The sequence below is a fragment of the Phalangium opilio genome, unplaced genomic scaffold, assembly GCF_054372755.1.
Source record: "Phalangium opilio isolate 3A_F unplaced genomic scaffold, DU_Popi_V2 ptg000063l_1, whole genome shotgun sequence".
In the NCBI taxonomy this organism is placed as follows: domain Eukaryota; kingdom Metazoa; phylum Arthropoda; class Arachnida; order Opiliones; family Phalangiidae; genus Phalangium; species Phalangium opilio.
Genome location: NW_028324180.1, coordinates 1,440,483 through 1,452,693, shown reverse-complemented (window position 1 = coordinate 1,452,693; position 12,211 = coordinate 1,440,483). Strand labels below are relative to the sequence as shown.

Genomic DNA, 12,211 nt, shown 5'->3' with positions numbered 1-12,211 from the left:
ATTAACTGTCATCACCAATCTAACTACACCATTTTAATGTCTTTCACACACTCGCGAAAGTGGCATACTCTAGGAAAAAGTCTCTTAAAACGATTCAACTAGAAGTATGATAAGCAACTTCGGATAAAAATAATTAATATCATATAATTTTATAAAATATTTGAGAAGAACCTCTCTTAACCGAAAAATCTGTAGTCAAAGTTTGTAAAGGACGAGTAACGAAGATTGGGTATGAAGTCGATAGACTGGATACATTTAATAGTTTGTGTAAAGCTAAAGCTAGATTCCCACTCGACCGAAAAAACCCGGCGGAAATCACACAGCAAACGGTAGAAATTTTAACTTACGCCGGAGTCCGGCGGTAGACCGTTCACACTACGACTGAATTTTCAGTTTGGCGGTAGATATTTTTGGGTCACGTGACAGATTTGAGTTGTTTCAACAACATCTATTTCACACTCTGAATTGGTATCTTTGTCCCCTTGTCGCTTAGATCGTAAAATAATTGATATTTTCCAACCTACTCAGTAAAGTCTTCCCTATTAACATCTTATCTCTTTTTACTTTCGTAAGTTTAATTTTTCTTTATTGGTGGTATGTTTCCGATAAGCCTTGGTCAACCACAAAAAAAGGCGGCTATCAATCGATCTCGCGTGTGCTTGCGCTCTTGAAATTTATGACGTTGTCAGTGGGATAATTTCATTGGCTGAGACTCCGGCGTAACGCCGAACACGACCGAAAAAATAGAACACAACTTACGCCCGACCGAACGGAAATTCCGTCGGGCTCGGCGTAAAGATTTTTCAGTCGAACCCCTTTCTGCCGGGTTTCCGTCGTGTTTTCCGTCGAGTGGGAATCTAGCTTTAGTTCGCACTTGACCAAAAACACGACGGAAACATTTGCGTAAGTACCTCTGCGGTAAAACATCTTCAGCATAACGCGACCGAAACACATTTCGGTCGGACAGAATTGGTGTTCTATTTTTGACGCAGTGGCCGACGTAAAGTGATTTTCATAACCAATCAAAATTCGTTTCGAGATGAAGCTTCTGTTGACGTCATATTAGGCGAGTTTTTTATCGCCACTTTGGGGTTTTTCCACTCGCCAGTCGCCTTCGCCACATTTGCATGTCATGAACTTTTGAATCTGAATTCTCTAATCGGACTTGATCGTGAGTGTTTGTATCTAATAAACCTTCGATTTGAATCTCTGACCTTCATTTGGTAGAAGTTAGCTCCCTAATTAAGATACCATCAAGGGAAAATCAAAGTCCAAGGCTTGAGTTCTTTTGGCTCTGAGCCTCAATTCCAAATCGTGCCACGTGACTACCGGTCGACCGCCCTTTTTGGTATAAATTCTGTCGTATATGTGAACCGAACAAAAATCTTGCCGTCGAAGGGCTGCGTAAAACTCAATTTCTTGACGCAGCGCTAAAGTTTTCTGTCGTCATTTTCGGTCAAGTGGGAACCTAGCTTAAAGCGAAAAATTGAGACTTTACTACACTGTACCATGAAACTCTTTCCAAAGTTATTATAGGATATTGCGGTCCGCGACAATTTGGTCTCGCCGTTATGGTCTTGCCGATTTGGTCTCGCTGATTTGGTCTCGCCGTTTTGGTCTCGGGACAATTGGGTCTCGGAACCTAAGTCAACCCAACCTTGTTTGGAGGTAAGAAGATTATTTATATGAGTATTAAAAGCCCGCCTCGTAACACGAACAATTTATTAGAAATAATAGAAATATTTTGGAAAAGGTGTCAGATAATTAATAGGAGAATATTTTGGAAAAGGTGGCAGCTAACTATTAGGAGAATATTTTGGAAAAGGTGGCAGATAATTAGTAGGGGAATGTTTTGGAAAAAGTGTCAGCTAATTAATAGGAGAATAGTTTGGAAAAGGTGGCAGCTAATTAATAGCAGAATATTTTGGAAAAGGTGGCAACTAATTAATAGGAGAATATTTTGGAAAAGGTGGCAGCTAATTAGTAGGAGAATGTTTTGGAAAAGTTGTCAGCTAATTAATTGGAGAATATTTTGGAAATGGTGGTAGCTAATTAGGTAACCAAATAATCACGATACCAAATAGTACCGAGACCCAACCGTCACGATACCAAATAGTCCCGAGACCCAACCGTCACGATACCAAATAGTCCCGAGACCCAACCGTCACGATACCAAATAGTCCCGAGACCCAACCATCACGAGACCAAATAATCACGATACTAAACAGTCCCGAGACCAGATAATCACGATAACAAATAGTCCCGAGACCAAATAATCACGATACCAAACAGTCCCCGAGACCAAATAATCACGATACCAAACAGTCCCCGAGACCAAATAATCACGATACCAAATAGTCACGAGACCAAATAATCACGAGACCATATCGATGAGACCAATTGGTCCCGCGACCAAATCGGCGAGACCAAAATGGCGGGACCAATTCGGCGAGACCATATTGTCCTGTTCCGTGAGAATTGATATCGTTAGTTAATAAAAACGGAATAGAGAAATCGTTCTCAAGTAAATAATGAAAATATGTTTCAAGTGTGACTCTCTGAAATATAGTGTACGGTATGGGACGAGTGGATTTTTATTTCTCCCGAGAGACAGGCTTTGTACTTTACGTGTCTGTCTGTGATTTGTTTTAACTTCTGCAATTGTTTATCAATAAAGAGAAATGATTGCATATCTAGGTAAATAGTTATGTCGGTGATCCTCAAATATAATTGCACTTCCCCTTTTTACCTTAACCCTTTTATATTACACTAACCCCTTTTTTGTTCGAATCAAGGGCGTTTACGTTGAGACAAAAAAAAATCGAAGACAAAAATCGAATTAAAGCTAGCATTATCTATTATCCCCTTCTGATGTTACACATTAATAGTTGTTGCTTTTATCGTCATTTTGACGATACGGTAAGCGGTATTGCGAGATCCCTATGTCGAAAATATCACAGATATACGCTTTCGGTGCTTGGTGGAAAGTATTTTGCTATAGAGTCCACTAACGTAATAACTATGACTTTTTGAAATTGGGTTTTATCGAAAAGATTGTAACAATAATTGAGTTTGGCGATCTGATCATAAATAACTGATACGGAGAAAAGCGTATGCATGTTAAATTCTAATAAAAAATATTAGTGACAATATTCCAGATGAAAGTCTACTTCTAAAAATGATTTGGATATTTTTTACAAAGCTTAAATAACAAAATATTTCGCTAAAAGTTAGACTTCAAAGCAAGTGGATTTAATAATATAAAATATTTTTAATTTAACCGAACGTAGAGTACGACCCTTTTTTCTACATAATTGTTTTTCGGAAAATTTTGTCGATTGATTACATTTGTCGGTTAAAATCTTCCTTAGATTATTCAATCTTAAAAAATATCATCTAAAATTGTTGTATTGTTTAAACGAATAAACTTCTGAATAGTTTCCGATTATTTGTAGCCAATCGTATTTTTCGAAAAAATCGACCAAAAAACCCCGAGCCCTACTCCGAACATCAGCATGCGATTTAATAACACGGAAAATTTTGAGATCGTCAGCAAACAGACGTAACGGAGAAGTTAAATGGGAGGGTAGGTCATTAATATAAATGAGGAATAGTAAGGGACCGAGGACGCTGCCCTGGGGAACACCACTGGGCACAGGTAGGAGGTCACTTAAGGATTCACCAACGCGTACCGCTTGGGTGCGTTGAAGGAGGTAGGATTGGACCCACCAGTGAATATTGTTAGATATGCCTAGAGATTGTAACTTAGCCAAAAGGCGCTGGTGGGGAACCGAGTCAAACGCCTTCGCGATGTCGAGATAAATGACATCTACCTGGTTACCTTCATCGAACGCGTTTAACCAAGTAGAAAAGGCAGAGAGGAGATTCGACTCCACAGAGCGCCCACTGAGGAAGCCGTGTTGAAAAGTACTAAGTAGGGGGTTGACAAACTGCATTAAAGGGGCGCGAAAGCATTTCTCGAGTACCTTACATACAGTGGATGTTAGACTAATCGGGCGATAGTTTGCCGCGTCACTTCTACTACCCTTGCCTTTATAGATCGGAGTGACAGACGCAACACGCCATTCCGAGGGTATGGTTCCGCAGGTTAGGGAAGCTGAAAAGAGGGTGAGAAGGGGCGCGGCAAGTGAAGCGGCGCAATTTTTGAGGAGTCGGTTGGGTATACCATCAGGGCCTGATGCACTCTTAATGTCCAGTTGTACGTTAATAATTTTAAAAACTATTTGTTACCAACAGTGGATTTTGTTAATTCATAAATATAACAGTGGTGCTGGTTAATCCAGGAGGACAGTGTCGTTATGTAATTTAATTAGTCAAATAATTTCCTTGTTTACATCTGCGCAGATTTTTCAAACGTAAATACGTGGGAAACGGAGGGTTATGTTGTTCACTATTTCCACAGTTCACATTGCCGTTTGTTTATTTGACTAAATTGCTATGAATTGTTTAGGTATTTAATTTAATTACTAGTGTTCAAGTCAAAGTTGCCAAACTATCGAATCACATCATTCATTAACATATGTTATAGATGATCTTTATGTTACCGAAAATTTAGCACGGGGTGTGATAAAAATTGAACGCAATGTGTTGGCAAGAATGAAAAAACTCTTCTGAACTTTACTATAAAGGTAATTTGAAACTCATTTTATAAGCTAAATCAACACTGCCAAACCTCAATCCTTCATAAATTTAAACTTAATTAAGTATAATTAGCGTGAATTTAAAGATGAAATGTACATATTTTGGATGAGAACTCGAGTAACTTAAGATTTAAACTGGACAAGCTGTTGGTATAGCCCCATGTTTTCTATTTCACACTTAAGTTAATTTAAATTATCTTTAAAATACATTAATAGGCGCGAAATTCGAAAGTGTAGGGTAAAATAAGATTCAAAAGCTCCACTAAAAATTGCAATTAACGTGAAGTATATATTGAAAGTCATTTTATAACCTAAATGTACACTGCCGAAACACAATCCTACGTTAATTGTCACTCAATTAAATATAATTAACGTGAAATTAAACCAAATATATTCATTTTTTGGATAAAAACTCTAATAACTAAAATAATGACTGGCAAAAATGTTAAACTTCACTCAACGTTGCAATTAGGGTAAAAAATGCCAATAAATTATACTTTTAAGCTTAATCCACTCTCCCGAACCGCGCTCAAATTAAGATTAAAACATCAGAAGTTTTTCGCACAACCACAGATGTTTCCTATTTCACTTTCAAATTAATTTAATTCATCATTAAAATACATCGAAAGCTCTTACATATTTTAGGGTAATTGCAATTAAAGTTAATATTTTATCGAAACTTGTATCCACACTAGATAAACCGCTAAATTAAACTTAATCAATTATAATTAATGTGAAATTAACCCAAAACACGAATGTTTTTGGGAAATTCATGGATACCTTATAATTAAACTAACAAATTATAATTAAAACTACACTTATCTTACACTCAGCCTCCATTTTCCTGTTTAATTCTTACACTTAAATAAATTGTCATTTAAAAGCATTTTTCCCATATTGAAAAGAGAGCCATTGAAAAGGAGCGAAACTTAAAGTTTGGGGGGGGGGGGATGTTACAGTATTTGTGCCTTTTTAACAGGAGTATTGTTACAATTTTAACACTACCAGACTTAGAAATAGCACACGTCCACTGGTCCAAAACCAGTTTATTAATTGCTTGGACCAGTTTTTTAATTAAAAAAATTAATAATTAAGTTTTTTGATGGGAATTGAGGCGGGAACAGTTTAAAAATTCAAGCTTTCTTCCAATTTCCACTCTTAACTTTTCTCTTTCAAACACAATAAGCCGTATCACTCTAGAGTTTAGACCCAAATGAAGGGCTTGCCAAGTGGTACCAGGTTTTGGTAGTGGTATTAAGTTAGATATAAAACTACGCGGCAGTCGGCAGTCTCGGCACGATTGGAATTTTGAAGTCTCGCAGAGTCAATTTAGTCAAACCTATCATTTATGGTCAAACTACCTTGAACCTTCTCGCAAGTGGGCTAGCGCCTATATATATCAACAAAAAAACTTTACAATGGGACCAGTAGAAAGAATATTATGGTAAGAGTCACTGGTCCTAAGGACCAGTTTATTTTTTATAGACGTTAGGGGTCACTAATCCTGAGGACCAGTTTATAAGACCACGTATTTCTAAACCTTAACAATACAGACCTTGTATTTCTAATGGGACCGGCAATACCGCAACACTGAGCCGAAAAACCAGGATGGTAATTGTTTGGACCTATCGGGTGAGGACATTGGAGCACCAAAAACATACCGCGGTGTCACTTGTTGAACGTTAAAGCGACCTTCACCACTATAAACTCCATGACCCGCTCAATCTGGCAATCTTTGAAAACTTTGAGGTACTTCCGGTCCCTTTGGATATACAGGGTCTTCAGTGTAGGAGCTAAGTAGTAGAATTACAGTAGTTAGTCTCGTTTCCTAGCAAAATGCCAACCTATTCCAACCAGGACAAATTGGACAGGATGTTTATTTTGGGTGAAGGTCGCAGTAACGTTCAACTAAAAGCAGTGCTTTATGCCGAACGGTTTCCACACCGACAACATCCGGTGCGAAGCACCTTTTCCGACATTGGCGAGCACCTTCGTGATTTCGGTAGTGCAAGATCGTGAACGTAGAAGAGACTGTATAGTCTGTAATGAGGATATAGATTTTGACATCGTAGCACGTTTTGAAGCCAATTCATGCTAATAGTAGAGCGGTGGAACAAGAAGTTGCACTAAGCCATTCTACTGTTTGTGCCAGTTTACAAGGGCATCACTACCGGCATTATCATACCCCCTACATCAAGCCTTAACGGACGAGGATTTCCCAAGTCGGCAATACCATTAGTCTTACCATGCGTCATGAGTTTACTGCTTGCAAATGTATTGCAAGACATGGATTGTCGTCTGGAAGAGTGCCTAAACCACAATGGTAGAAACGTCGAATATTTACGTTGAGGTGTTTACCAAACAGTTAAGAGGTTGTAATTTGAGGCCCACGTTCTAAGACTAATCGTAGGACAGTGCTTTAAAATATTTTGTTGCATTCTCCAGTATTCTTTTTGTACCTTGTCACTCGTTGTCACTTGCATACAATAAAACATGAATTCTAAACATTTATTTACACCCTGTATAATTTAGTATGACATCACCCGTTGGCAGTATTGGGGGTTGTACATAAAGGAAGCTGTTGGTCTGATCTCGACACCACTGTATATGTATACAGTGTACGAAACAAATATTTTTCTTCCATATTTCAAATACCGTCGTTTTTAAGCTTCTTTCATAAATAAAGTGCAACATTATATGCTTATCGAAATCAATGTTATTGGATATAAGTTAAATGTAATTAACGATACTTAAGTACTTCTTTAAGCAATTAGAAATAGATCAACCCCAAATGTATGACGGTAAAGCAAACATAATTATTCAAAATTTAATTACATTAAGACTGAAGTAACAGATATTATAAAAAAACGTCTTGGTTTGGACCAAGGCCGAAAAAACAAACGATATGTGTGAGGTTTATCAATTGGCTGAAGTTCAGATATTGCAATTTTTTTAGTTATTTTTATCCATTTAATCCTTAATCAATATTAAATTCAATCAACTGATTTTACTCTTAATCGATCTATTCCCTCTAAACTAATTGAAAAAATTACATATCTACGCTTTTTCAAGAACAATTACATTTTCCGAAAACATTTTATCATGAAATTAATTATTTTAAAGGGATTTCGTATAAGCAACTTGACGGACATAGTTTTAATTGTTGCTGGCAGCAGCTGGCTTGACAAATTTTCAAGTTTGCATCAAAAAAAAAAAACTTAACTCGGTAAGTTGCTAAGAAGACTGATGTTAAAAAAATATGATAATTTAAATTTATTTTGTTCAGACTAGTTAATAAACGAATGCCGTATACTTAAGACAAAGCAACATCGTTTATCCTGTGTGGTTTTTGTTAGTAGGTAGCTATCTGTAGCACTGGAAAAATATGATATCGGTATAAATATAACCAAAGGTTTAGGTAAAGATTACATAAAAAGAAATACGTTTCAGTACCAATGGCTTATTATATTCATTTCCATTCATTACCAGTTAAACGAAGAAGGTCACACTTAACTTAACCCCCCCCCCCCCCAAGAAAGTATAAAGTACGAAGAGGGAAATTGCAGTGCAACCTTTCTTTCACAGTCGCGACATTAGAAATGTAGCATTTCGATATACGAAATTAAATGTATGAATTCGTGCAACACCCTGGTTTGGCATCCACTATTAAATATTTACATTTTCCTTTCGAATTATGTCAAAGTTCGCTTGGTCTTTTTAGACAGAGTGTTTCAAATATTCAATACTGAGCTCTCAACACGTACTCCCTTCAAAATAATTAATTTCATGATAAAATGTTTTCGGAAAATGTAATTGTTCTTGAAATAACGTAGATATGTAATTTTTTCAATTAATTTAGAGGGAATAGATCGATTAACAGTAAAATCAGTTGATTGAATTTAATATTGATTAAGGATTAAATGGATGAAAATAACTAAAACAATTTCAATATCTGAAACTTCAGTCAAATGATAACCTCACACATATCGTTTGTTTTTTCGGCCTTGGTCCAAACCAAGACGTTTTTTAATAATATGGATTCAGATACAAGACATAAACTCCAAAAAATTAATTATTGGATTTATCTACATTCCACCTGATTCAAAGATAGTTGATACAATGGCTGATCTGATGAACCAAATAGACTTTCTTCAGGAGTCAACAGAATTGGAAACTATTATCTTGGGTGACACAAATTGTGACCTCCACCCAAAGATCATATCCTCAAAACTAGAACTTTGCTAAACCACATGATAAACTTTAAACAGCTCATTACAGCACCGACCAGAGTCACTCTCTCCTCCAAGACCTTAATTGATCAAATCTTTACAAATTTCCCCTCACGTATCGTTTTTTCTACTACAATAAGTGTTGAATTTTCTGACCATGATATCATCCTTGCAATAAGAAAGAAATCATGCCCGAAAATAATAAAGGAGCCTAAACTGATCAGAAACTATAGGAGACTTGACCCTGGAAAATTCACCCAAGATGTTCAGCATAAAATAAGTGGGAAAGAATATAACTTCCCCAATCCTGAAATGGGTGTAAATTATCTTCATAGGACCCTGATCGAGATATTAGACAAAGACGCATCTTACCGAAGAAAGTATGTTGCGATAAATACTGCCCCGTGGATAACGGCAGAAATTAAACATCTACTCCATTTGAGAGACGTCTATAAAACGAAATCTAGAAGATCTATTGCCCCAGGCAGCTTGCATTTTGAAATATTATATAAAAAACAGCGCAACATTGCTACTTTAGCTATCCGTAAAGCTAAACAAAACTATTTTAAGGTTAAACTTGCACCAAAGAAGACTGGTAATAATCAGAAACATTTTTGGCGCACAATGGAACCAATCCTGAAGAAAACCACAACTAAAACTGTCTCATTCTTAGAATATGAAGGTACAAATACGACAAACAAAAAAGAAATCCCAAATGTTTTCAACAATTATTTTATCAACTGTGTTGAGAATTTGCTCACAGGACTATCCGCTGAAGACCCTTCAGGCTCTGGAAACGTGCATCTAAATGAACACGATGAAGTACCACCGCAACACACCATGGGGCAGTTTAGATTGATAACTGAGCCTGAAATTTTCAAACTACTAAAGTCAATTGATCCTCATAAGGCCTCTGGAATAAGCGATATCTCCCCGCTTATTATCAGAAATCTTGCTGGACTCATCTCCAGCTACGTTACCAATCTCATCAATCAGTCCCTAACCATGGCTATTTTCCCGCAAAATTGGAAAATGTCAAAGGTTGTGCCGGCCTATAAAAAGAAAACCCTCATTTACCTGAAAATTACAGACCTCTATCAATCTCGGAAATATTATCTACAATTTGTGAAAAGATAGTAAAATCTCAACTATATGACTTCCTAAATAACAATAACGCTTTATATGCCCTTCAATCTGGGTTTCGACCTGGTTTCTCAACAATTACAGGTACTTTCCACCTAAAAGAGACTATCCTAAAAAATTTAAATGACGGAAACTACGTAGTTGTGATCTTCGTGGACCTGTCAAAAGCTTTTGACACTGTTAAGCATTCTCTACTAATTGAAACACTTGGAAAAGCTGGTGTAGTGGACCAAGCTCTTTGCTGGTTTGAATCATACCTACATAATAGAGAACAAAAAGTACTATATAACGGAGAACTATCAATGCCAATGAAGGTCAAACATGGAGTTCCTCAGGGAAGCGTCTTGGGACCGATCCTCTTTAATATTTATACTTCTGATCTCCACAAATCCTTAGAAAACTCCGAGGCAAATGAATACGCCGATGACAATGCAATCCTTACTGCTGGGAAGGATTAAATGTCATAATCAAGTTAGCAGAGACTGATATGGAAAACTTGAGTCATAAGTTGAGCTCTAAGGGCTTAATCCTGAATAAAACTAAAACAAATATGATGATCTTCTCACCCTCAAAACTTAAACGAGAGATGACCCGACCTATTCAGTCAATCTGGAATGGAGAAATCAAAAGGGTGTCCTCCTTCTGCTATCTCGGAATCTGGCTGGATGAAATGCTTTCTTTTGATAAACACATTGATGAAATAATAAAAAAGGTAAAAATAAGGACATGGATACTGCGACCCCTCCAACCATACTTGGAGCAGAACCATCTAATCACACTTTATAATTATATTATAAAACCAATTTTCGACTACGGCATAGTCATCTATGGCACTGCCTCATAAACCAAGATGATGAAACTGGAAATTCTGATAACTTTGGAGCAAAACTTGTCGCAACAAAAAAGAAACGTTCGTCGTCTACGGTGGCACGCGAGCTAGCGAACTTCAAAACCATCAATTTCTCCTTTAAATCCAATCTACTAATCTTTATGTATAAAATCAAAATAGGCAAACTCCCAAATAATGTACTGAATTGGTTCCCTCCACACCCGAGTGGAACAGCTACTAGAGGAAAGTAGGATAAATTTTATGTTGAAACTTTTCAAACCTCTTTCAGAGAAAAGAGTACCAAATTTATTGGGATAAAGTTGTGGAATAATCTTCCTAGATTAATTCCACATTTTGGGTCAACTGAACAATTTAAGAAATATATTGAAACATTTTTAGACTGAATATTATAATCTTGTTTTTAACTTGTTTTATTAATTTGTTTTATTAATTTATTCTGGAACAAACTGTAAATAAGTACTTGTACTTAGTTTGATGTCCAATTAAAGCAGTTATTTATTTATTTATTTATTTATTTATTCAGGCTCTACAAAGTACAAAGCCTTTGACAGCGCCTCACCAGGCGTCGTTATACGTGAATCTATTTTAATTACACAACTTCATGACAAGCTCTAAGTAACCAACATATCTTATGAACCTACGTTTGCCAACTTGTTCACTTAGAAACGCTCACGTTTTTAGCTGGAGGCCTGATTTCAAGCGGAAAAATAAAGAACAACGTTTGAAATAGACCATTTTGACGTAACTAAGAGAGCTGGACACAGAAGTAAAACCTTGTCTTTCATCTTGCTTTTTGGCGCCTGCGCTGTAGGCTTTTACAATCATGAGAGTGAATAAAGACATCAATGGATCGAGCCACTTGTACGTGTCGATACCGAGTGTTGCCCAAGTCACTTCATGACAAGCTCTATGTAACCAGTGACAAACTTATGAAAAATATCTTATGAACTTATGATGTAAAACATATCGGGTCAAATTCGAGCTGGGCCTTAGAATAATCGCCACCGAAAACAAACAGTGCTGCCAGCTCAAAAAAAGGTTTCAATCAAAATTGAAACCATTAGCTCTATTAGCAAAGCCTTGTACAAAATATGAAACTCCATGGCTCACGCGTTCAGCATTCCAATCTGCAATGTGTACAGATCTCTCTAGAGAATCTTACACAAAGTCGAGAGACATAAATTTGGGAGTTGCGGTATTTATGCATTCAAGGTTCATTTCTCGCAGTTTTCTTCGCGATGTTTACGATATTCGAAGCACGCGCCTCGCTATAGAAGAGAGAATTAAAGATAGTCTGATAGTAGTAGGTTGTGAGGAAAGCCTTTCCC

At 36.8% G+C, this 12,211-nt stretch overlaps 1 protein-coding gene across 1 annotated transcript; it reads left to right on the top strand.

Moving 5' to 3' along the window:
* Positions 1 to 8,780: 8,780 nt before the first annotated feature.
* Positions 8,781 to 10,491, top strand: LOC149662137 (uncharacterized). The gene is made up of 4 exons (XM_089842278.1): positions 8,781 to 8,859; positions 8,940 to 9,572; positions 9,654 to 9,931; positions 10,024 to 10,491. Exons 1-4 carry the CDS (start codon positions 8,781 to 8,783, stop codon positions 10,489 to 10,491), a joined length of 1,458 nt encoding a protein of 485 aa, XP_089698404.1.
* Positions 10,492 to 12,211: the final 1,720 nt, after the last annotated feature.